At 39.5% G+C, this 26,284-nt stretch overlaps 1 protein-coding gene and 1 non-coding gene across 2 annotated transcripts; both read left to right on the forward strand.

The window, feature by feature from the left end:
• Positions 1-778: 778 nt before the first annotated feature.
• Positions 779-18,222, forward strand: OSTC (oligosaccharyltransferase complex non-catalytic subunit). Its single transcript, XM_010379089.2, has 4 exons — positions 779-982; positions 5,732-5,825; positions 7,672-7,869; positions 17,645-18,222. The coding sequence occupies exons 1-4, from the start codon at positions 844-846 to the stop codon at positions 17,661-17,663; spliced, it is 450 nt and encodes a 149-aa protein (XP_010377391.1). The 5' UTR covers positions 779-843; the 3' UTR covers positions 17,664-18,222.
• Positions 2,310-2,414, forward strand: LOC115895873. The gene has a single exon (XR_004055957.1). It is a non-coding gene; the product is annotated as a U6 spliceosomal RNA (small nuclear RNA).
• Positions 18,223-26,284: the final 8,062 nt, after the last annotated feature.

The following is a 26,284-nucleotide window of genomic DNA, read 5'->3' on the forward strand; positions in this document are numbered from 1 at the left end:
GCAGATGAATTGGAGATACTTCGGTAGTACGGCCAAAGAGACCTACCAATATTTGAATGCAGAAGGTCAGTTAGTAAGGAGAGAAATCCAGACGACTTTAACATTTTTGGCCAGAATGATTTTACCTTTTAACGACATACAGATGACCATGGGAGGAGCAAAGTTGAGAGAATGAGTTATTCAAAATAGTATTATGGTCATGCCAAGCTATCAGCATTAAGGCATCCCTGTAGAGATGTCCTGTTGACATTCGTGACCCAGGGTGAATTAAAAAAAAATTGATAACATACTACTTTAGCAGTTATTATTAATTCTTATTATTACCACGACTACATCGGGGAGTAAAAGCTCAGCAGCCTCCGGCTTTTCCTATCCCTTGAAAAAACCGCTAATATAAAACGCATTTATATCCAAAAGTTCCCATTCATACTCCCGCTCTGGGAACCGGGAGCGACCCCTGTCCAATCAACTTCCAAATCCCCTGCGACAGCGAGTGGGCGGGGCTCAGCTAGGTTCGTTGTCCTCCACTTCTCTGGCTTGGCCACGTTAGAAGTCCCATAGGTCCTTGAAGGTACACAAATTACCTATATATCCATTAGAAAAATGTAGAGGACATTGTCACAATTTAAGTTTAACTAGATTAAATAATTTACAACGTTTTACTCATATTATTTATTTGTTTTATTTAGTTTCTTATTTTCTTCTATGAATATAATAACCACCTCCGAGCTTTACGGATCTGCGAGTCCTTTCTGCGCGCACGCGCAGTTGTTAGGGAGGGCGGGCCTGTTTCCGGGTGGCGCGTGGGGCTTGAGGCCGAGAACGGTCCTTGCTGCCACCAACATGGAGACCTTGTACCGTGTCCCGTTCTTGGTGCTCGAATGTCCCAACCTGAAGCTGAAGAAGCCGCCCTGGTTGCACATGCCGTCGGCCATGACTGTGTATGCTCTGGTGGTGGTGTCTTACTTCCTCATTACCGGAGGTAACTCGGGCTGTCGGCTGAGTAGCAGAGAACTGACCCACCCCGGGAGGCGCATCTATTCCGCTGACTCTCAGCCCCAGGGGAAGCATCGCTCTGTCTGGATCCTTTTTGAGGGTAGAGGGGAGTTCTGGGGTCCAGAGTGTTAACGTCCAAGTTTATTCGCCCTGACGCCCTGTCTTGAGAGAATTCGTGTTCTCACTCCCATTGCCTTACCTCTCCTAGCACCCCCATCCCAGGGATCCGAGTCAAATATATTTTTCAAGGCCAAATTGTTGCTCTTTTTATTGCTTACCATACGTTGTTTGATAAAGGTCCTGAGAAAGTCTAGTTTGGCCAGCTCCGCTTCCATGGTTCGTTGTTTGATAAAGGTCCTGGGAAAGTCTAGTTTGGCCAACTCCGCTTCCATGGTTAGTCAAGAACTTGTGGGACTTTTAAACTTGTCTTTGCCCTGGAATCTTGGAAGAGACTTGACAATCTTTAGTTTTGTTAGTTCAGACCTACGGTCCTGTGTTGCCTTTTGCATGACCTACAATAAATATGAATGGAATTTTCCGAAATCACAGGTTTGATAAATATTTGGGATCGGAGATGAGATTTGCAGACTCTACTGTGTTTCAGTGAGCAGAAGTTGAGAATTAAAAAAAATAAGATAAATAGCATTACTATTAAACGCTTCTGAATTATCTGTCATCTTATTCTGTCCTTTTCAAATAGAAAATTGCAAAGGGGCGTTGCCTTATGTACTGGTGAGTTGGCAATCCGGCTGGTCTTTTCAGAGCCACTACCCTTTCAGGCCACAGTTCCAAGATTTACTTAGAACTGTGCTACTGTGTACATTTAGATTTGGGGAAGTGGTGTACTTAACTTGGAAATTATAAAATTAATTTAGATTTTGGGAAGTGGTGTACTTAACCTGGAAATTATAAAATTAAAGCTACGGATTTGGGACACTAAAAGTAGTTCTACTTTTAAGAGAGTGGCCATATATTGTTATTTTCATAGATGTTTTGTGAGAATAGTTGGCACTGAAGGGGGGCATTCAAACTTAGCTGAGTTCTGGAAGTCACCTTTGAATTTACCCCCTTTCCCCAATCTAGAATAGTGAGAATTAACTATGTTCCTTTAAATAAATTACATTTAAATATTTGAGTTACATTTAAATACTTTTTTGGTAACAAGATACTATCTAGCATTGCATTAGCATTAACCATTAACATCTAGTTAATAGCTACTGTACTGAATAAACAAAATTTAAAATGCGTGTGGCTTTTAAAAATAAAAGACTTTTAAAAATAAATAATATAGAGTAATTCAGTGTTATTATTGAGGCTCGCTTCTGCAGCACATTACTAAAATTGGAATGATAGGGAGAAGATTACCATGGCCCCTGTGCAAGAATGACTTGCAAATTCGTGAAGTGTTCCATATTTTTGCAGTTCACGAAGGTCGTTAGACCAAAAAAAGTCATTATTCAATAATGATAATGAATATGCTAGTTTCTTTCCTGTAACCCTTACTTCCCTTGGAGTCGAATTCTTTGCAAGAAGCCTCAGTTTTCTTTGTGGCCCTCTTTTTTTCCCTGTTGATGATTGTAATGGGGAGATCTCTGTCCCAACCATTGAGGGAAAGTGGAAAGGATGCCTTTTAGTGGCCAGGTCTGTGAGGTATCTTGTATGATGAATTGGTTTTGCCATTGGAAGGGAAGAAGTCTCGTCTAAAAACTGAGTGCACCTTTACAAATAAACTATTTGTTGCTGACAAATGGTCAGCAAATAGATATTGAGTCCCTGTTAAGTTCCAGGCACTAGGTCCTGGAGATAATAGAACAAAACATAAGGACCCTGACCTCCTGAAGCTTATAATGTCATGGTTGAGACATGTTAAATGTCACATAATTTTTTTTGTCCGTTAAAAATGGTCACACAAACAGGCCAGGTGCAGTGGCTCACGCCTATCATCCAACGCTTTGGGAGCCTGAGCCAGTTGGATCATTTGAGCCCAAGAGTTCGAGGCCAGCCTGGGCAACATGGTGAAACCCTGTCTCTACTAAAAATACAAAAAATTAGCCAGGCGTGGTGTTACACGCCTGTAGTCCCAGCTACTTGTGAGGCTGAGGCAGGAGAATTTCTTGTAACCAGGAGATGAAGGTTGCAGTGAGCCAAGATCGTGTCACTGCACTCCAGCCTGGGCGACGAAGCAAGGCCCTGTTTCAGAAACAAAAAACACTCCAAAATTAGCCAAGCTTGGTGGCGCACACCTGTAGTCCGGTGTAGCTGGGACTACAGTGCAGGAGTTTGAAGTGGGAGGATTGCCTGAGCCTGGGAAGCTGAGGCTGCAGTAAGCTGTGATGGCACCACTGCACTGCAGCCAGGGTGACAGAGCAATACCCGACCCTGTCTCAAAAAATCAAACAAAAAAATGGTTACAAATACAGTGAAAGAAAAGAACAAGAGGGTTTTGAGAAAATAAAGGGAGTTGGAAGCATCATCTGGATTGGATTGGATTAGATGTGATTCCTTAGGAAATGATATGTAAGCCAAAATCTGAAGAGTTCGGGGAAAGGATATGCTAGGCAGAGGGAAAAGTAGGGCAAATGTGAGACCAAGAGACCAATTAGGTGGCCTTTGTAGTTGACATGGACTATACAAGGTTTATAGTAGTGGAGATTAGGATAATATAATGAAAGATATGTTGGAAGTAGATTCAGTAGGTCTTGAATTTACTGGGTGTAGGGGAAGAATAAAGTGGGAAGGAATCTTACAGGTTTCTGGTTTGAGCATCTGAATAGATGGAAGTATCATTTCCTGAGATTGAAAAAACAAAGTTTTTGGTGGAAAATGGTGCACCAGAGGTTTCTTTGGGGTAAAATTAGTTGGATATGTCAAATGTACAGATGGGAGTCTAGACCTGAAAAAAGAGGCCTGTGTTGAAGTTGGTCAACTAACAGACATTTCTGGAACTCCCATGAGACATTGAAGAGCATAGGCAAAGTCCCTGTTCTTGAGGAGCTTACATGTAATTCTAGTGGTACTGGCATTATTTTAGAGGCCTTGGCACATCACACTGAGAGTCTTTAGCACATGAAATTGAAAGCCCTGGGAATTCATTTTGAAGAAAAGTAGAAGAGGACAGTGGACTAATCCCTGAGGGCCTCCAACATTTAGTGGTTTTATAAAAGAAGAGGCCCAATAGAGAGGTAGCAAGAAACCATGAAGCGGAATATCACAAAAGCCATAAGAAGAGGTGTTTTTCAATAAATTAGTTTAGTAAACTGGATTGAGTGCTTCTGAGAAGTCTCCTAAGATGAGAACTGAAAAGTGTCCTTTGAATTTGACAACATGGAGATCATTGGTGACCTTAGAAAGAGCGGTATCAATGGTTGCAGAAGCGAGATTGGATTGAGTTGAAGAATGAAGGGTAAGTAAGAAAGGGGAGATGGCAAGTTTGCCTAAGTCTTTCCAGAAGAAAGTCTGACTCCCTTTCAAAACACAAAGATAGAAATAGCATGTTAGCTAGGAGGATCTGAAGTCAAGGAGGGTTGATATAGGGAAGGAGAGCTTGAAAATACAGGAGAGAGGAGAGATACTCAAAGGAATGAAGTCCCTGAGAGTCCAAGTGGGAATGGACTCCTGATAGTTGCAGAAGAGATCCCACATAATAGGAGGTGGGAATCTTCCTCTATGTAGCTGGAAAGGAGGAGGTGAAGATGGATGCAGGTACCAGGTATTTGTAGATTTGGTGGGGAAAAGACAAGGGAATTCCTATAGGATTGTTTTGTCAGGCTAGAATAAGGGAGATAGGCTTGTTATGCTTTAAAAAAGCTGGAGATGAAGATGTTTGAGAACAGTGGAGAAGGTAGAGTAGATGTTGACAGTGGGAGACTGAGAAAACTATTAGTGTTGATCAACATTAATATTAATGATCACGATGACATTATGACATAATGGTGGACATTAATGTTAATGATTATGAATCTCTAGTGTTGCCATTCTACCTGATGGCATGGTTTTAAAATGGCCCCTTGTTTTACATTTAAGCAATTTCTCTAGTTATTTTTCAATTTATAGAAACAAATCTAAGTATATCTGAGACAATTTTTGTGAACTGAAGTAGAGCCTTTAATTTTAAATCTCCTTTATACTAAAGTCATTCCTAAGTATTAGCAACTGTTATTGGATGAATTTCCTTTATGAAATTTGTACTTCATTTAGATATCATATTGTTTTCGAAGTAATTCTAAAACATTGAGTTGAATGTCTGAATGATTTTTCAGAACTTTAGATTAGTTGGGCCACATTTGGTTCTAATAATACAATCAAAACATTCATATTTAAATGAACCTTGGCCTGGTGCAGTGGCTCACACCTGTAATCCCAGTACTGTGGGAGACTGAGGGAGGTAGATCACCTGAGGTCAGGAGTTCAAGACCAACCTGACCAATATGGTGAAACCCCATCTCTACTAAAAATACAAAAATTAGCTGGGCGTGGTGGTGGGCGCCTGTAGTCCCAGCTACTCGGGAGGCTGAGGCAGGAGAATTGCTTCAACTTGGGTGGCGGAGTTTGCAGTAAGCCAAGATGGCGCCATTGCACTCTCAGCCTGGGCGACAGAGTGAGACTCTGTCTCAAAAAAAAAAAAAAAAAGAAAAGAAAAAAAGAAGTAAATGAACCTTAAGAGGCAATGAAAGCTAAAATCCTGTTTTCAAAAATTAGGAATACAATCTAATCTGTTCTGTTGTCTTTCTTATAGGAATAATTTATGATGTTATTGTTGAACCTCCAAGTGTTGGCTCTATGACTGATGAACATGGGCATCAGAGGCCAGTAGCTTTCTTGGCCTACAGGTAAAAGATACCTTTTTGAATGATTTGGTGGTGGGAAAGAAGGTTGCTGGGGTATGCCTGCTTATTTAAAAAAAGAGTAAAACCTATGGGATCCATCTATATTTAGACAACAGCTGTTTAAAAAATGCTGAATTCTGAAATGGCAGAAAGTGAGTCAACAACAAGAGTATATTATTTATTAAGAAATAAGATATTTCATAATGATTGATGTATCACCAATTTACAGTGGGATGTCAGTGTAAACTACATTTACAGATTGTTTTAGGGGTCAGCACACTATAGCTGCTGTTTTTCTTTTTTTTTCCCCAAAAAAGTTTTATTGGAGGTAAACATGCCCATGTGTTTATATATGATCTGTGGGCTGTTTTCAAGCTACAGTGGCTGAGTTGAGTAAGTATGACACAAACCATATAGCCTGCAAGCCTAAGATATTTACTATATGGGTATTTAAGAAAATATTTTTGAACTATACCCTGGTCTATACCATTAAATAACAAAAATAGTTTTGAGACTTGAGGGTTCTGTTTCAGCAGTGAAACCCCATTGCAGTGTGGTTTTGTTCACCTAAACAATGCTTATGTTGCTTTCTAAAATTTACTTGATAAATATCTAACTAAACATAGCTATATGTTTATATTTGCAGTAATGCTATTTATGCATAGAATATTTCTGGAAAGATTTATTGTTATTCTCTGTGGACGGGAGTTAATGACAGGTTGATGGTAGAGAGGTTTTTCATAGTGCCCTCTTTCATGCTGTTTGAATTTTGAACCTGGTGCATATATTGTGTTTTCAATGAAAACAATTGACCAAAAAAAAAGCCCTCTTTACATATGCCTATGTGTAATCATCCCTTTAATGAGAAATTTTCTTTTTGAGGTCCCTGAACTATGAGAATTTGATAGAAGCTCTGTATCCCTAGAAAAATCACACACACACACACACACACACACTCATTTACATATAATTACAGGGGTTTGTAGCTCACTGAAGTTCTTATGGGGCCCATGGAGCCTTATTTAAGAACACTTTCTTTTTGAAATATTTCCATTTGAAACAGGAAGTTTATTATTATTAACATAAAACTTCAAGAAACACATCTCACCAATTCAAAATTAGTTTGAAATTGATAGTAGAAATTTAAATAGCATAACTTTTTTAAAAACAGCTAACTTAGACTGGGTGCAGTGGCTCACGTCTGTAATCCCAGCATTTTGGGAGGCCAAGATGGGCAGATCACAAGGTCAGGAGGTTGAGACTATCCTGGCTAACCCGGTGAAACCCTATCTTCACTAAAAATACCAAAAATTAACCAGGTGTGATGGCACCTACCTGTAGTCCCAGCTACTCAGGAGGCCAAGATAGGAGAATAGATTGAATCTGGGAGGTGGAGGATACAGTGAGCCGAGATCGCGCCACTGCACTCCAGACTGGGTGACAGAGCAAGACTCTGTCTCAAAAAAAAAAAAAAAAAAAAAAAAAAGCTAAGCTGAAGTTCTGGGTAAAGCGTTCATATACATAAACTATGAGCATTTTACATAAACAGTTGTGTTAATTGAGGTTTTACAACTGTTTTTGAATTTGAATTCCGTGATGACAAATATTTTTATCTGTTTTATTCATTGTTGTATCTCCCAGAACCTATAACAGTACTTGCTACCTAATAGTCTCAATAAATATTTGTTGAATGGACAGATGAATATCCAGAGGTATAGTAAAATAGTTGTAAGGGTAAGAATAAGAAATATAGCACAAAAATGTTTTAGCACAAAACGGAGATAGGAATTTTAACTTAGGGAAACATTTCTATTTATTGTCTTCCTATGGTCATTCTTTTCTTTTCCAGAGTAAATGGACAATATATCATGGAAGGACTTGCATCCAGCTTCCTATTTACAATGGGAGGTTTAGGTTTCATAATCCTGGACCGATCGAATGCACCAAATATCCCAAAACTCAATAGATTTCTTCTTCTGTTCATTGGATTCGTCTGTGTCCTACTGAGTTTTTTCATGGCTCGAGTATTCATGAGAATGAAACTGCCGTAAGTTATTTGTGTAATCAGCAACTTATGTTGCAAATTGGTAAAATGATTACCTGGAAAACGTAAAGTCATAGGAGATTTAATTTAACTTTCATTTACATGGGTGAAAAATCCAGAAACCAAATATATTTGTGACTTGGTCAGGTTATAGCTATAGCTAATAAAAATTGAAACTAATAGATCTTCTTAGTTGTTATCCCCATGAATGTTCATGAGAAAATTTAGTTACTTTGTCCTGGCATCAATGACTGAAGATAGTCATTGTTTCTTTTTTTTTTTTTTTTTTTTTTTGAGACTGAGTTTCACTCTTGTTGCCTAGGCTGGAAATGCAATGGCACGATCTTGGCTCACTGCAACCTCTGCCTCCCGGGTTCAAGTGATTCTCCTGCCTCAGGTTTCTGAGTAGCCGAGATTACAGGCACGCACCACAGCACCCAGCTATTTTTTGTATTTTCAGTAGAGATGGGGTTTCACGTTGACCAGGCTGGTCTTGAAGGCCTGACCTCAGGTGATCCTCCTGCCTCGGCCTCCCAAAGTGCTGGGATTATAGGCATGAGCCACCGCGCCCTGCCGTCATTGTTTCTTTAAAATGCCTTTTGGCTAATCTGTAACACAGGATTCCATTAGTATTAATGGTAGGGAATAGCTTCAAATCATTCATTGTTAGTGTTCTTTGAATATTGGTGGGAAGAAATTATGCCGTGAATGGGAAAGGAGAATTATTGCCCTTCAAAAAGATAGGAAAAAGATGTTTATATATTTTTGTGTGTGTGTGTGTAATGTGTATTTAAAGATTATTTTGATTCAGAAAACTTTTCAGTATCTTTAGATGAAAAATAAAATGGTTTATGGCATCTTTCATAATTCTGTTTATGATTATTTGAAATATGAACAAATATCACTTTTCCATATATACTGATTTAATCTATAGATGCATTAGTAAGTACAGTAATGACAGGAAATTTGGGCAAGCATACCGCAAAGATTAGCTCTTAGTATTTTATTTTTTTGGAACTGTGTTAAACATCAAGTGTCAACCCTATTGATTTCTTAGTGTGTTTGAATTTTACAAATTCACTTGTTCTGTGACTTAACCTGTCCATTGTCTGTAACACACCTGGGGTAGAATGGGCAAAAGTACTTATCCCACAATCATCATGTTCCCATTTTAGTCCTGGCGAGATGGGAGGGACAGCATGAAGGTCTTTGTCAGCTGAATATCTGTGTGGCCATCCAGCTGCCTCAGTTTCCTCTGGCAGCAGCTCCTTTTTTTTTTTTGAGACGGAGTCTAGCATTGTTGCCCAGGCTGGAGTGCAGTGGTGCAATCTCGGCTCACTGCAACCTCCATCTCCCAGGTTCAAGTGATTCTCCTGCCTCAGCCTCCCAAGTAGCTGAGATTACAGCCTCAGCCTCCTGAGTAGCTGGGATTACAGGCGCCCGCCGCCACGCCTGGCTAATTTTTTGTATTTTTAGTAGAGACAAGGTTTGACTATGTTGGCCAGGTTATTCTGGAATTCTTGGCCTCATAATCCACCTGCCTCAGCCTCTCACAGTGCTGGGATTATAGGCGTGAGCCACTGTGCCCATCCAGCAGCTCTTATTTTCATTTGGGGAAGGCATTTCTGGCCATTGGCTAAGTTGTATGAAGACTAAGGTACTCCAGCCTCTTCTTTTTGTTCCTTGTTTTTTGCTCTTAGTAGAAGTAAGTCACCATAGCCTGGTAAGGTATACTGGTATAGAAAAGACTGAAGCTTTCATTAGCAGAGCAAGAAAAGAGGAGACTCCCAGATAGAATAAAGAGGTAATTGAAAGGCTTATGCCTGTAATCCCAGCACTTTGGGAGGCCGAGGCGAGCAGATCACGAGGTCAGGAGATGGAGACCATCCTGACTAAAACAGTAAAACCCTGTCTCTACTAAAAATACAAAAAACTAGCCAGGCATGGTGGCAGGTGCCTGTAGTCCCAGCTACTCGGGAGGCTGAGGCAGGAGAATGGCGTGAACCCAGGAGGCGGAGCTTGCAGTGAGCTGAGATTGTGCCACTGCACTCCAGCCTGGGCAACAGAGCGAGACTCTGTCTCAAAAAAATAGAAAATTAACAACCTAAACAAAATAAACCTTTGGAGGCATGTGTCAGAACAGAGAAAGTGTCCTGGTTTTGCTTATAGAATCAGATTTGTTCTCCTTCTACCTACTGTTTTCATTCTACATAGTGTTTTCCTTCTTTATAGTTTTAGGTCCTCTTCCTAGGAATGAGTCTATTAAGAAAATAGGTGTTTATCTTTTAGCTCTGGCATTTGACTTTCAGGATAATAGAGCTATCTCCTACTGACAGAAACAAGTGTTTAATACTCTGAATTGCCTTCATCTTACTTTTGCAATCATTTATGTGAACATTGGTTTTCCTATCCACATTCTTTTTTTTTTTTTTTTGAGACGGAGTCTCGCTCTGTCGCCCAGGCTGGAGTGCAGTGGCCGGATCTCAGCTCACTGCAAGCTCTGCCTCCCGGGTTCACACCGTTCTCCTGCCTCAGCCTCCCAAGTAGCTGGGACTACAAGTGCCCGCCACCTCGCCCGGCTAGTTTTTTGTATTTTTTAGTAGAGACGGGGTTTCACTGTGTTAGCCAGGATGGTCTCGATCTCCTGACCTCGTGATCCACCCGTCTCGGCCTCCCAGAATGCTGGGATTACAGGCTTGAGCCACTGCGCCCGGCCCCTATCCACATTCTATAGGCTAGTATGTAACACTGTTGACTAAATCCAAACTTCAGGCTAGGGAAAAAGGGTATACTTTCTGAGTTTCAGTTGTAGATTATGTTTAGATCTAATCAAAACAGGACAGTGGTCCAAACAGAAAATTGCTACTTTCTGTATCTTGTTATGCAACTAAATCTAGGATTTGAATTTTTAAGATGAATTTATGGTTCCCTTTGTGATATCATTTCTCATTTGCAGCTCCTAATGCCTGGTACCTTGGGTATGGAGTGGGGAGAGACCATGGACAGTTTTATATAAGACATGGAAGTAATGATACTACCTTTCCCGGAATATTCGCAGGCCCCAGAGGAGATGATGAGCAAGGACTATTGTCCTGTATTACACACAACAGGGTGTGGTTACTATCTCAGCAAGGAAAGGGTGTATCTTTCTTCTTTCACGAAAATTATCTGTGATGACCTAACAGTTTGATTGTAGTGAGTGGAATAACCACAGCAATAAAAAAGATGTCAAAAAAACACCAATAGCCACTGGTTTTTCCAAATCAACTAAGTTTCTGGCATCTGAGATAAGGATGGCTGTATCATAAGATGCACCATGATAGCCTCCAGGGTGGAATTCTTTTTTACAAAGATGTTACCTTTAGCAAGAGATGCCTTTGAAAAGGAGAAAACAGTAGCACTGAAACAGTATTACTGGTTCTGTTCTGATTTATGCTTTTTTGAGACCTGATGTTCCCCCTATTGATATAATTTTACTAATTAAAACATGTTTTATTTGATGTCTTGACTTTTGAAGAAACGTGGATGCTAATAAAATGAATGACTGTTGGCCGGGCGCTGTGGCTCGGGCTTGTGATCCCAGCATTTTGGGAAGCTGAGGTGTGCACATCACTTGAGGTTAGGAGTTCAAGACCAACCTGGCCAACATGGTGAAACCCAGTCTTTACTAAAAAATAAAAAAATAGCTGGGTGTGGTGGTACACGCCTGTAATTCCAGCTATTTGGGAAGCTGAGGCACGAGAATTGCTTGAATCCAGAAGGCAGAGGTTGCAGTGAGTCTAGATTGTGCCACTGCATTCCAGGCTGGGTGACAGAGTGGGACTCCATCTCAAAAAAAAAAAAAAAGAATGACTGTTTATTAACTTTGCACACATAACAGTACATTTAAAAGGAAAAAATTAAACCATAGTCCCTAGTATTTTTATTAGTACAGTCTCAAAGGAGTAGTTTTCATTGTGAAAATGAAAATGTCCTGATATAAGTTTTGAGGTAACGTATGTTAAATCTGTATGTATGCGTCTGTATGTTTGCTGCATTTTAAATATACATAGACTCAAAGAAAATGATGTTTGGTTACTGAGTAGAAGACTGGTATGAGTTTGAACTTGGTTCTTCTGAAAAATAATGAATCTTCATTAGATTGTCTTTAGCCTCCACTCTTAGGGCAGCTTTAACTTTAAAGCAGAATCTTTTTCTTTTCTTTTCTTTTCTTTTTTGAGACAGAGTCTTGAGTGCAATGGCGTGGTCTCGACTTACTACTACCTCTGCCTCCCAGGTTCAAGCCATTCTCCTGCCTCAGCCTCCCAAGTAGCTGGGATTACAGGCATGCTCCACCACGCCAGGCTAATTTTTGTATTTTTGGTAGAGACGAGGTTTCGCCATGTTGGCCAGGCTGGTCTCGAACTCCTGACCTCAAGTGTTCTGCCTGCCTTGGCCTCCCAAAGTACTGGAATTACAGGTGTGAGCCACCAAAAGCAGAATCTTAAAAAAAATAAAAATAAAAGGTGGCCTGTGGTGGCATGGTAATACCCTAAAATCAGGCAAGGTGTTCAATTGGAGATGGAGGCATGGGTTCCTACATTCAGGCAAATTTGTTATAGAGCTGTATAAAACTGCTTGAAATAGAGTCTATCATATAATTGAGGACAAAAGGCCTGCCTTGTTTCAGCTGGCAAAAATGGCTTTTTAGCAATTTCACCTAGTGTTTATTAAGCTTGAGAAGAAAAGCTAAGGAGCTTCTGGATAAATCCTGAGATCATGAGATCAGTTCAGAAAACAAGTTCTCTTAAAGGGAGAAAGGAATAAAAAATATGAATGTAATACTATTTAAACTAACATCATTTAGAGAATGATATGATGCATATATGTGATTCCATGTAATTGAAAATACATAAATACTAAAACATTGTATTCGTTTTTGACAGACCTCTTTCTAAAGTGTTTGTTGTATTACATGTTAACACTCACATTTGTATGTAGCAAATATTTATTATTTGATAACTATTATTTGCTGGACACTGTGAGATTAAGCATAATTTAACCTTCTCCACTGAGGGTCATTTTACCTTTCTGTTATGCATAGTACTACTATTCAGTTTTGTTGATTTCACTGACCTGTCACTTCTCATGGCGATCAGTATATACCTATTGTAATTTCATCCTTTCCCTCTTCTTCTTTTCAGTTTGCTGGTTATTCTATGACTTGAGGGAATAGATAGCCTAGCTATTAATTGCCTTTTAAATCAGTCCTGGCTGAAGGAGAGCTTAATGGCTTGGCTTTGTAACCGTACTTTCAGATGTTTGAGAGTCTCTTTGATTTCCTTCCAGATTTGGAGCTGTATTTTAGAGAATTAAGACTGTAGAGAAACTGGCAGCTGGATTGTTTCAGTGGCTAAAAAGCTTATATCCAAAGTTCATTTTTAGCAAATAAGGGAGGTAATTCATTCTAAAGAAACAAAACATTTGTACAGCTGTTGAGGACAGTGTGTAGTAGAGAGGGTGAGGAATTTGGAGTCCAGTTTCGGCCTGCCAATTAATAGCTCTGAGACTTTGGATTAGTTCTGTGAACTCTCTTGGCCTCAGATTCCAAACCTGTTAAATGAAGTATAATAATATACCTTGGGGAGTTACAGTTGTCAAGATTAAATGAGAAGGTGTGCTCTGAAGCATAATGTAAGTGTTAATCAATGTCAGTGGTTTCATTCTAAAGATAGAGTCCTAAAAGTTCTATGTCTCAAGTTAGATTATGGCCACAGTTTCAAAAATAAATGAATAAACCATTACTGTTTTTGTTTTCTTTTGTTTTGAGATGGAGTCTCGCTCTGTCACCCAGGCTGGAGTGCAGTGGCGCGATCTAGGCTCACTCTAAACTCCGCCTCCCGGGTTCACGCCATTCTCCTGCCTCAGCCTCCCTGGTAGCTGGGACTACAGATGCCTGCCACCACGCCCAGCTCATTTTTTGTATTTTTAGTAGAGACAGGGTTTCACTGTGTTAGCCAGGATGGTCTCGATCTCCTGACCTCGTGATCCGCCTGCCTTGGCCTCCCAGAGTGCTAGGATTATAGGCGTGAGCCACCGTGCCCAGCGTGAATAAACCATTACTGTTTCTAAAAGAAGAAGGTGAGGTTTCCATTTCTAGGAACATTGGAGTAGGTAGTAGAAAAGGCATGAGGAGACTTGTGTTTTAATGCCGGTTCTGTTCTTTTCTGGTCTTGTGATTTTGAGCAAAGCACTCAATTGCTGTCACACTCTTCAACTGTAGAATGAGACTAATCCTTGTTTCACACACCTTTTTAAGATTGTTGCAAGGGTTAAATGCAATAATGAATGTGGTAGTGTTTTGATAACTTTCTGTTAGTGCTAACCTAGCACAGTGCTTGCCTTAATATACAGAGGCACTAAGTGATTATTGAAAGAATAGCCTTAAAGATTAAATAGAAGGTCCTTCATGGTGACTTCTCCTGTCTCTAGTTGGTTTTTGAGTACTTGATTTACTTTTTATTGTATTTATCTACAATTTTACTTATGTAAAATTCTCACAGGCCTGAATATAAGATTATGAAATTTTCTGGGTCCTGAGAGGGGGCTAAATGTTTGAGTATATATTATAGTTAGTATATTTCAACAATTTTATTTTTATTTCCTACCAAGAAGTATAGTAATGTATTTGTTCTTCTTTTCTTTTTTCTAACATGGTATCTTTATAGCATTATAATATTTCTTAGTATCTCCAAAATTGTCCTTAAGGTAAAAACTATTTTAAGTTTGGCAGCTTTGAACAGGACATGTCTATTTAAATATTCTTTTCTATCTAAATATAGGTTGACAAGCATAGGTCACCCACTAGTTGCAAGGAAGGATACCATAATATATAGCTTGTATTAAGAGATAGAATACAGTGTATATTCATATATAGGTATATGCAAATGATAAGAAGTTACTCCTAATGAGTCTTTAGTACCCTTGTTTCATAGTGTAAGCTAGCTGTTGGGTAACTTCTACTATAAAGTGTAAATATTAGTGGATGCTTGCTTGAACCTTTTTTTTTTTTTTTCTTGTGAAGCTTATGTTTTAAAGTATCCTTTTTGTGACACATCAGGCATTATAGTAGCAAATTTATGTGAGGTCTTTAAAGTCAATGTATATATCCAAAGAACCTTTTAATTTTTAATTTTTTTTTCTTTCTTTCTTTCTTTTTTTTTTTTGCGGGGGACAGTCTGGCTCTGTTGCCAGGCTGGAGTGCAGTGGCACGATCTCGGCTCACTGCAGCCTCCGCCCCCCAGGTTCAAGCAATTCTCCTGCCTCAGCGTCCTTAGTAACTGGGACTACAGGTGTGCACCACCACACCCAGCTAATTTTTGTACTTTTAGTAGAGACGGGGTTTCACCATGTTGGCCAGGATGGTCTCAATCTCTTAATCTCGTGATCCGCTCACCTTGGCCTCCCAAAGTGCTGGGATTACAGGCGTGAGCCACTGTGCCCTGCCAAACCTTTTTATTTTTAAATTTTTGTTCAGTTTTGGATTTGGGAGGAGGTGAGAAGTATTGGGTTGTAAAGGTGGTTGTGTTAGATGAAAGTTCTCTTTATTCAAAGTGTGGATTGGCCAGGCTGATATAGCAGAAAGAAAAGAGTGTATGAGTTCTAGGTTGATTGCATTAGCTGAACATAAGTCTAAGTCATACAGGTAGTCAAGTGAGTTCAGAAGCTGAAAGGGAGGGAAGTCACGTTCTTGAGTGTTTGCTGTGTGCCAAGCACTGGAGGAGACCTAAGTATTATCAAGTAGTTTATAAATCCTACGTTACCAGTGAAGAAACTTGGGACTCTAAAAATAGCAGCCAATATTTGTCAAGCGCATATAACTATGAGTAGCAAGTACTGTATGAGTAGATTCTGTTATAATCCTTAAAACTCTTTGAGGTAACTCCATTTTACAGATGAGGAAACTGAGTGAGGTTTGCCAGGCTCACGCACTAAGTGGTAGAAGCAGGGTCAAAAGGAGAGGTGTTCTGAAGCTGTCAGTAGGTGTAGGGTGTTGTAAACCTCCCCCCCCCCCTTTTTTTTTTGTGAGATGGAGTTTCACTCTCTTCGCCCAGGCTGGAGTACAGTGGCGCAATTTCAGCTCACTGCAACCTCTGCCTCCTGGGTTCAAGCAATTCTCCTGACTCAGCCTCCCAAGTAGTTGGGATTACAGGCGTCTGCCAGCACGCCCAGCTAATTTTTGTAGTTTTAGTAGACGTGGGGTTTTGCCATGTTGACCAGGCTGGTTTCAAACTCCTGACTTGGTGCTCCACCTGCCTCAGCTTCCCAAAGTGCTGGCATTACAGGTGTGAGCTACCATGCCCGGCCCAGTAAAGCCTTTCTTAATGTGGATACTTGTACATAATTTTTTGATTTTTTTTCCTGATCCTGTAGATTCTTAATTAATAATAGACTTTAAGGGTTTATTGCCAAAGGAAAGGTTTGGAACTTTTATAACACCAGATTTAATGCTTTAATTTAAAGGGGATTTCAGGGCCTAACTTGCACATTTAATAAAAGGATCTCCTGTTTGACCAGCATGAGGTTGGACCTTACCAGCAGGTACAGCTAAAGCTCCTGTTATCCAGACATTTCCTAAAGTATTAGAGGTTCAGGGGCAGATGTTTGTACACACTGTTTTTTGAAGTCTCAAAGGCTTACCTCCCAGTCCTAAATAGCTTCTGATTTTCCCACTTCTCTTCTGGTAATATTAGAGTTTTTAGAAATCCAAACCAGTTTCTTTCCATAAAAAACAGCTTGATTTTTGTTGCACTTCTGAGAGCCCAAAATAGATTGATTCTGACTCTTAACTTTAACTTTTAGATAACATTTTCTTTTCTTTACTTCCTTTTCTTATTCTGTGTTGTTTAGCACATTGCTTTGTAACTTTAAGAGGGAAGGGCCAGGCGCTGTGTCTCACACCTGTAATCCTAGCACTTTTGGGAGGCCGAGGTGGATGGATTACCTAAGGTTGGGCGTTTGAGACTAGCCTGGCCAAGACAGTGAAACCCTGTCTCTACTAAAAATAGAAAAAGTTAGCTGGGTGTGGTTGGCGGGCGCCTGTAATCACAGCTACTTGGGAGGCTGAGGCAGGAGAATTGCTTGAACCTGGGAAGCGGAGGTTGCAGTGAGCTGAGATTGTGCCATTGTACTCCAGCCTGGGCAACAAGAGCAAAACTCTATCTCAAAAAAAAAAAAAAAAAAACTTTGCTGGGCTTCACGCCTGTAATCCCAGCACTTTGGAAGGCTAAGGCAGGCAGATCACCTGAAGTCAGGAGTTCCAGACCAACCTGGCCAACATGGTGAAACCCCATCTCTATAAAAATACAAAAGTTAGCCAGGCGTGGTGGTGTGCACCTGTAATCCCAGCTACTTGGGAGGCTGAGGCAGGAGAACCACTTGAACCCAGGAGGTGGAGGTTGCAGTGAGCTGAGATCACACCATTGCACTCCAGCCTGGTCAACAAGAGCAAAACTCCGTCTCAAAAAAAAAAAAAAAGAGAAAGAAAAAGAGGGAAGGATAGTAGAACTGAGGCTCAGTAATTTATTTTATTTGTATATTGGGGTGAGGGGGGCAAGATACGAAGTAAGGACCATAATGAAGAACATGGAATTATATTTTTGGATTGTATATATTTTTGGATTGTATATATTTTGGATTACTTTATATCATAGAATTTGTTTTGGCATTTTGAAATAGTATAATAATAATATAAAAACAATTCTTTTCACTTTTTGTGCTGATAATTGTATTTCTGCAGGGGCTATCTGATGGGTTAGAGTGCCTTTGAGAAGAAATCAGTGGATACTGGATTTACTCCTGTCAATGAAGTTTTAAAGGCTGTACCAATCCTCCAGTATGACATGTGGAAAAGAATGAAGAGCAGCAGTAAAAGAAATATGTAGTGAAAGGAAGCGTATTGAAGCTTGCACTAGAATTTCTTCTTGGTATTAAAGAGACAAGTTTATCACAGTATTTTTTTTTCCTGCTGACCTATTGCTATACCAACAATGTTGAGTGGCATTTTCTTTTTAGTTTTTCATTTCTTAAAGAAAATATATTCCATATCTACAACTATCATATCAAATAAAGTGATTGTTTTTTAAAACCCCCTTAACATTTTTTGGAGATGACATTTCTGATTTTCAGAAATTAACATAAAATCCAGAAGCAAGATTCCATAAGCTGAGAACTGTGGACAGCTGATCAGCTTTTCCTATGGTGCTTTGCCTTTAACTAGAGTGTGTGATGGTAGATTATTTCAGATATGTATGTAAGACTGTTTCCTGAACAGTAAGATTAATGAAAGGAGCAGAAATAAATACTTTTTCTAATTAATACCTTTCATGTTTGTTTTTTAACTGACAGTGTTAAGTTTTTGGTCTATTAATCATTCATTCCCATCTTATGACTTTCTGTAGCTACTTTGGTAGCCTAAGATTTCAAAATATGGTTGGCAGGATGCCTTGAGAGTTAGCATCTTTATATCCTTGTAAATATTCAAGCACAGGCTGCATATCTATGTCAGAGTTGTCAGTGTGAATGTGCTAGATGAGCACATGTAAAAACATCTCTGGACCAATCCGGTCTTAATTTCCTCTATGCAGGCCTTTCTGTTCTCTCTGGCTGGCCATGGGCTTCACTTCTCTGATGACTCAATTCATTCTTTCCTAAGATCTTTAAGTTTATAGTGAAATTTTCTCTCAAGTGAGCTTTTTTCCTGCTTATTCCAAGGCTGATTTAATTATTACAATTCTTTAAGTAAAAAAAGACTTACTTATTCAAAAAGTTCTGAGTACTTTTTTCATGCTAGGCAGCACTGAGAATGTCATGGTGAGTAAAATGAATAAAGACTGTGCTCTCATAGAGCTTACATTCTTGTGGGGAAATCAGTCAGTATACTTAAAATGTTTTAAACTGTCAGATACTAATAAATTCAACAAAGGGGAAAAAAAGCAAGGCAAGTGAAGGTCTGTGTTATAGAGAATAATGAGAGAGATGGAGAAAAAGGGTTGCCATATTCCAAAGCCTTGAGAGAGGAAAACAGTACCTATATGTACTTAGGTACTTACCAGCTTAAAAGGCTTGATTCAATAGTAAGAACTTTTTTTTTTTTTTTTTTTTTTTTGGTCATTTGCTGTATTTTAAAACCTTGTTCGAACTAGGTGGACAGGAAGTAACTCATAGGTGATTATGGCTTTAAAAGTCTGCTTTTTGTCATATTGATTGAGTAGTGAACAGTTCATATTTAAGTACCATAAGATGGTGCTGTTGTTTTTTTCTGTTTCAAAGCTCTTAAGGCTTTTCGGGGAATAATAAATGTATATTTACCAAATTAAGTGAAATGTATTTAAAATAATTATATTTTAAAATATAATCAATAATATAAACTTTTAAGTCAATGTGTAAAATGTGTTGCTGGTAAAGGTACAATGATTATGTGAAAAAACAAAATCATTGTACTAGGTTTAAAATGTTTTGGAGACATGAAACCAAAATGTCACAGTCTGAGGGAAAGCCTGCCAAGCATTATTAACATAAAAGAAGTTAAATAGGTGAGAGAGTAAATTTACAGACTAAATTGGAAATAAATAAATCTTTGATTTTGTCAAAGGAAAGATACCCCAGGGAGAGGATACTAAAGTGTAGCTGGAAGTGCAAAGTGTTTTAGTAGAGCATAACTCCAGCAAAAGGAGAAGGAAGGGTGCAGAATTATGGGAAACTGTCAGACAGTGATGCAGAGTTGACAAAGCTGCTGTCAGCCCAGTGGGAGCTCTGGAGCAGAGACTCCCTGTTAAGAGTGGTATGTTGGGCAGAAATGGGTAGACCGGTCCCACTGCATTGTTAGGTCATTGGCTGGGGATCACCTCACCTGGCTAGAAAGTTGGGGTAAACCTTCTGAGTTACTGACACAGCCAGTAACTAGGGGCTATCAGCTAGCCACAGCTGGGTAGCGAGTCCTTTCTTGAGGGGAGATCTGAGCAGCACATCTCTGCCAAAAATTTATAAAGAAAACATCCTATTTATAGAATTAAAGTGAAATCCTATATAATTTGCTTAGAATGATTATACTGTCATTATTTACTTGAATTGCAAAGTTAGAAGTAACTTAGGTGCTCAGTAAATGGTACATTTCTGAAAGGTAAAGTTGGAAGAAAAAGATTATTCTTTTTGCTTGAATGTTGCTCTGAATAGCAGAGCAGTTGTTTCCATTATGTGCTGCTATTTTCTGGTGCAGAAGATCAGTCTTTGAACATAGTAATAAGAAATATACATTTATTTATTCAAAGGAAGTCATGTGCCAGATGCTGGATTACATCTGAATGAGCAAGAAAAATACAACATCTGTCCAGGTACTTACAGTCTGGTGAATACACACAAATAGGCACAAATTCTCTTTGTTGTGGGAGCAACACCTAAACCCAGATTTGAGGTAAGGGAAGGCTGTAATTTGTTGTTGGAACAATGAGTTACTAGTCTGCTTAAAAGTTTCGAGCACTGGGCCGGGCGCGGTGGCTCAAGCCTGTAATCCTAGCACTTTGGGAGGCCGAGACGGGCGGATCACGAGGTCAGGAGATCAAGACCATCCTGGCTAACATGGTGAAACCCCGTCTCTACTAAAAAATACAGAAAACTAGCCGGGCGAGGTGGCAGGCGCCTGTAGTCCCAGCTACTCGGGAGGCTGAGGCAGGAGAATGGCATGAGCCCAGGAGGCGGAGCTTGCAGTGAGCTGAGATCCGGCCACTGCACTCCAGCCCAGGTGACAGAGCGAGACTCCGTCTCAAAAAAAAAAAAAAAAAAAAAAAGTTTCGAGCACTGATACACGTTTGTCTAAATCTTTTACTCATTTTTCTTATATACTAAGACTTAATTGCAAGGAAGAGAAACTCAAGCTATCTTAAAGAGGATAATATGTTAGGATACTGGAGAATCATGATACTAAAGACAAGCATGCAGCAGGGAGTACTAGAATGGGGAATGTGGTACTGGAAGGACTCTTGTTCATTTCTGATATATAGTATGGGTCTGTGTAATGCTTTCCTCTCTATAAAGCTGGTCACTTCCAGTTCAGAGTGGTGAGAATCATGACTGCTAACCTATCTTGATTATTATGCTTGACGCCTTCAGCCACCACAGAGGAAATTTCCTTGATTCCATAACAGACTCAAAGTCCAAAAGTGCCAGAGAAAAGACTAGTTGGCCAGTTTGGTTGATGTATTTACCTGGAGTGTTCTTACATGTTGGAAAATACATTCAAAGAGTTGGGTTAGGTTGTTGGCTTGTGCTTCAAGGTCTGAACAGTAGAAGCATTAATGTGCACCAAGCGATGATAGTACTTGCTTTTCACCATATTTTTTATTTCTTGTAACACCGGTAAATTTGCTAAGATGCTTTCTTCATACACCATGTATGTCATTGTTTTTTTGGTTTTTTTTAAATATCATGGATACATAATGATTGTACATATTTATGGGGTCCATGTGATATTTTGATACCAGCATACAATGTGTAATGATCAAACCAGGGTAACTGGGGTATCCATTACCTCATGCATTTATCATTTTCTTTGCATTAGGAACCTTCTAATTCCACCCTTTTAGTTACTATGAAATATATGATAAATTACTGTTCACTATAGTCACGCTATTGTGCTACAGAACACTAAAGCCATCCTTTTATCTAATGTATTAATTGAAAAAGGTATCATTTTAAAATCATTAGAATTTTTTTTTTGTTTGTTTAAATGGAATCTCACTTGCCGCCCAGGCTGGAGTTCAGTGGCACGACCTCAGCTCACTGCAACCTCCACCTCCCAGGTTCAAGTGATTCTCCTGCCTCAGCCTCCCAAGTAACTGGAGTTACAGGCACATGCCATCACGCCCCGCTAATTTTTGTGTTTTTTGTAGAGATGGGGTTTCACCACATTGGCCAGGCTGGTCTCGAACTTCTGAGCTCAAGTGATCCACCCGCCTTGGCCTCCCAAAGTGCTGGGATTACAGGCGTGAGCCACCACACCCAGCCAAATCATTAGAATTTTAAGTAATTCAAATTGGAATGATTCCAATAATAGAATTAACTAAATGTAAAGTAAACAGTGCTACCATCTCAAGTAGCAAATATAATTGCATTATGTGGTAGCTGTCTAATAGAGTAGCTGCTGGCTACATATGACTGTTGAGTATTGGAAAGGGAGCTAGTCTGAATTGAGATGTGCTGTAAGTATGAAATGCATGTTGGATTTTAAAGACTTCATATCAAAAAGTAAAATATCTCTATTTTTATGTAGATTACAAGTTGAAATTTTTGTGTATATTTAGTTAAATATCAAAATTAATTTCATCTTTTTATCTCTTTAAATGTAGCTACTGGAAAAGTTTAAAATTAACATATGTGGCTTGCTTATTTCTGTTGGACAGCACTAGTATAGACCAGTGGGTCTCAAACAGAGTAGAGAGTTTATTAACACACAGATTACTAGGCCCTACAAATTTACAAAGAAAACCTATTATAAAGAAATACTGGTCCAGGTGCAGTGGCTCAGCCTATAATCCTAGCACTTTGGGAGGCTGAGGCGGGCGGATTTCCTGAGCTTAGGAGTTCGAGAGCAGCCTGAGCAACACAGTGAAGCCCCGTCTTTACTAAAATACAAAAAATTAGCCAAGCGTGGCAGCATGCGCCTGTAGTGCCAGGTACTTGGGAAGCTGAGGCAGGAGAATTGTTGGAACCCGGGAGGAGGAGTTGCAGTGAGCTGAGATCACGCACTGCCCTCCAGCCTGGACAACAGAGTGAGACTACATCTCAAAAGAAAGCGAAAAAAAGAAATACTGGCCTGGCATGGTGGATCACACCTATAATCCCAGCACTTTGGGAGACAGAGGGAGGTGGGCAGATCACTTGAGGTCAGGAGTTCGAGACCAACCTAGACAATATGGTGAAACCCTGTCTCTACTGAAAATACAAAATTTAGCCCGTGTGGTGGCATGCGCCCGTAATCCCAGCTACTCGGGAGGCAAAGGTAGAAGAATCACTTGAACCCAGAAGGTGGAGGTTGCAGTGAGCAGAGATCACACCACTATACTCCAGCCTGGGTGACAGAGCGGATTCTGTCTGAAAAAAAAAGAAAAAAGAAATGCTGTTTGTAGAATTAAAATGGAGAAAATCTATATATTTTGCTTAGAAAGATTATACTATATTTGTTAATGTTTATTTGAATTGTGAAGTGTGAAGTAACTGTTTCTGATTCAGCAGGTCTGGATGAGGTCTGAGAATCAGCATTTCTGAGAAGTCCCCAGGTGGTACTGATGCTGCTGATCCAAGGACCACATTTTAAGAACCACTGCTTTAGAGCAGGGTTAGCAAACATTTTCTAAGTAGGGCCAGATAGTAAGTGTTAGGCTTTGTGGGCAATACAGTCTCTGTCCCAACTACTCAACTCTGCTGTAGTAATATAATACAGAAGAGGCCAGAGGATACATAAGCAAATGAGTGTAGCTGTGTTCCAATAAAACTTTATGGATGGATAATAACATTTGATTTTTATTTATTTTTATTATTATTATTTTTAATGAGACAGAGTCTCACTCTTGTCACCCAGGCTGGAGTGCAGTGGCATGATCTTATTGGCTCACTGCAACCTTTGCTTCCTGAGTTCAAGCAATCTTCCCACCTCAGCCTCCTTCATAGCTGGGACTACAGGTGTGCACCACCACTCCTGGCTAATTTTTTTTTTTTAGTAGAGACAGGGTTTCACCTCATTGTCCAGGCTGGTCTCAGAGTCCTGACCTCAAGCGATTCTCCCACCTTGGCCTCCCAAGTGTTGGGATTACAGGCATGACACACTGTGCCCGGCTGAAATTTGAATTTTATATTTCATGAAATATTCTTTTGATTTTTAAAATATAAAAACAATTCTTAGCTTAAGAGCCATTAAAAAAAAAAAAAAAAAAAAAAAAAGCCTATCCCTGCTCTAGAATACAATTGTAAAGGGAAGTGGGTGGCTAGAATAACGAGGCTATTCTTGAAACCATGTTGGCTTGCATTGGGGATTTTGAAACCAAACCAGAGAAAAGTGGTTGGTATTAATTTACAGGAAAGGTATTCATTAACTCTCTTCAAGTATCAGAAAGACTGTCATGCAGTTCATTCTCTGTCATTCTAGAGAGTGAATCCTAAGAAAGTTATACTTTTAGAGAATATAGAGAGAGTATTTGAAACAATTAGTGCTTCTTCAAAATGAAATGCATAAAGGGCATAAGCAACTAATTCTTAAAAGACAAAACACATGAAAATATATTTAGTGTTTACTCACATACTGAGTGCAAATTGGTATAATCTGTTTAGAAGACAACGACAATGTATTAAGTCTTGAAAATATGTATGCCTTTTGTCCTAGCGATTTCCATTTGTAAGAATTTATCTCCCCTGAGATAACCAGGGATACGCATAAAGATGCATGTACAAGGGTGTTCACTGTAATGTTTCTTAAAAATAGCAAAACTGAAAGTATACCAAATGATCAGTGATAGGGGAATAGATAAACCATATTGAATAGAATATTATATCACCATTAATTATGTTATAGAGGAATATTTAATAAAGTAGGAACTATTCTTGATACATTCAATGAAAAAACATTGGGTGAGATTCCGTTTTTGTTTAAGAACAAAAGTAAGGCCAGGTGCAGTGGCTCGTACCTGTAATCCCAGCACTTTGGGAGGCCGAGGCGGGTGGATCACTTGAGGTCAGGCGTTTGAGACCATCCTACTAAAAATACAAAAGTTAGCTGGGTGTGGTGGTGTGCACCTGTAATCCCAGCTACTAGGGAGGCTGAGGCAGGAGAATCATCTGGAACCAGGAGGTGGAGGTTGCAGTCAGCCAAGATTGTGCCACTGCACTCCAGCCTGGGCAACAGAGGGAGACCTTGTCTCAATTTTATAAAAAAAAGAAAAGGAAAGAAAGTAAATGTGTGCATTAAAAAATGACTGGAAAGACTTCTGACATTTGCGTATAACAGAGTAAGACCCTATTCGATGACTTCCTTATAGTAAACAACTATAAAATTGGAATGTAATACAAAAAGCAACTTCTCAAAGCTCTGAAGAGAGAAGATTCTGCTGAGGAGTACAAACAGGGAAGAAGAGAGGACAGGAGCTAAATGAAGTAAATTTTCTTGACCTACTGCAATTAGCATAATGTGTGAATAAGAAGAAATACTAGTGACCAGGGTAACTATGGCTGCTGAAGAGAGTGGGGGACTCCTGAAAGGAGATGTTTAAATTTTATCTAACCACATTCTGACTGATCTCTGAACCACACATGCACAAAATAGATTCAAAGCAGCTCAGAGAGTAAAGATGCAAATTAAGACAAACTGTCACCAAAGAAACAAAGTTTCCATTCAAGTCCAACATAGATAATTCCTGCTAAAGCAAAACGTCTCTCCTAAAAAATAAGAACCTTAACAAATGAGCATTAGTAATGTCTAGAACAAATCCAGAATTACCATACAAAATAAAAGAAAATGGAACACATCATTATTATTATTTTTTGGAGACAGAGTCTTGCTCTGTTGCCCAGACTGGAGTGCAGTGGCATGATCTCAGCTCACTGCAACCTCCACCTCCCACATTGTAACGGTTCTCCAGCCTCAGCCTTCCAAGTAGCTAAGATTTCAGGTGCCTGATGCCACGCCCAGCTAATTTTTATGTTTTTAGTACAGATGGGGTTTCACCATGTTGCCCAGGCCGATCTTGAACTCCTGAGCTCAGGCAATCCACCCGCCTCAGCCTCCCAAAGTGCTAGGATTATAGGCGTTAACCACCATGCCCAGCCAAAATGGAATATGTTCTTAAGAGAAAAGAAGACCAACTGAAATAGACCCTGAGATGAACAAGATACTGGAATTAACAGATCAGGTTTTTATTTCTTGGTTTTTAAAATTATTCTATTTTATTTTTTTGAGACAGGATCTCGCTCTGTCGCCCAGGCTGGGGTGCAGTGGCATAATCATGGCTCACTGAAGCCTCAACTTCCCACCTCAGCCTCCAGAGTAGCTGGGACTACATGGTCGCACTAACATGCCCAACTAAGTTTTTGTGTTTTTAGTAGAGATGGGGTTTTGCCATATTGCCCGGGCTGACAGACAAGGATTTTTAAACAGATAATGTAACTGTACTCAACATAGTAAAGTGAAATATGCTAAACAATGGGAATAAAAAAGAAATCTCAGCAGAGAAACACACATATTAAAGAGTTAACTGAAAAACCTATGTTCTGTGCTCCCAGAGGTGAAAAAAAAGAAAAATCTAGAACTGAAAAATAAAATCTCTGAGGCAAAAATTCACTGGATGGACTTAGCTAAATGGAGATGACAGAGGAACAAGCAAATGAACTTGAAAAT

The sequence above is a fragment of the Rhinopithecus roxellana genome, chromosome 2, assembly GCF_007565055.1.
Source record: "Rhinopithecus roxellana isolate Shanxi Qingling chromosome 2, ASM756505v1, whole genome shotgun sequence".
Taxonomy (NCBI): domain Eukaryota; kingdom Metazoa; phylum Chordata; class Mammalia; order Primates; family Cercopithecidae; genus Rhinopithecus; species Rhinopithecus roxellana.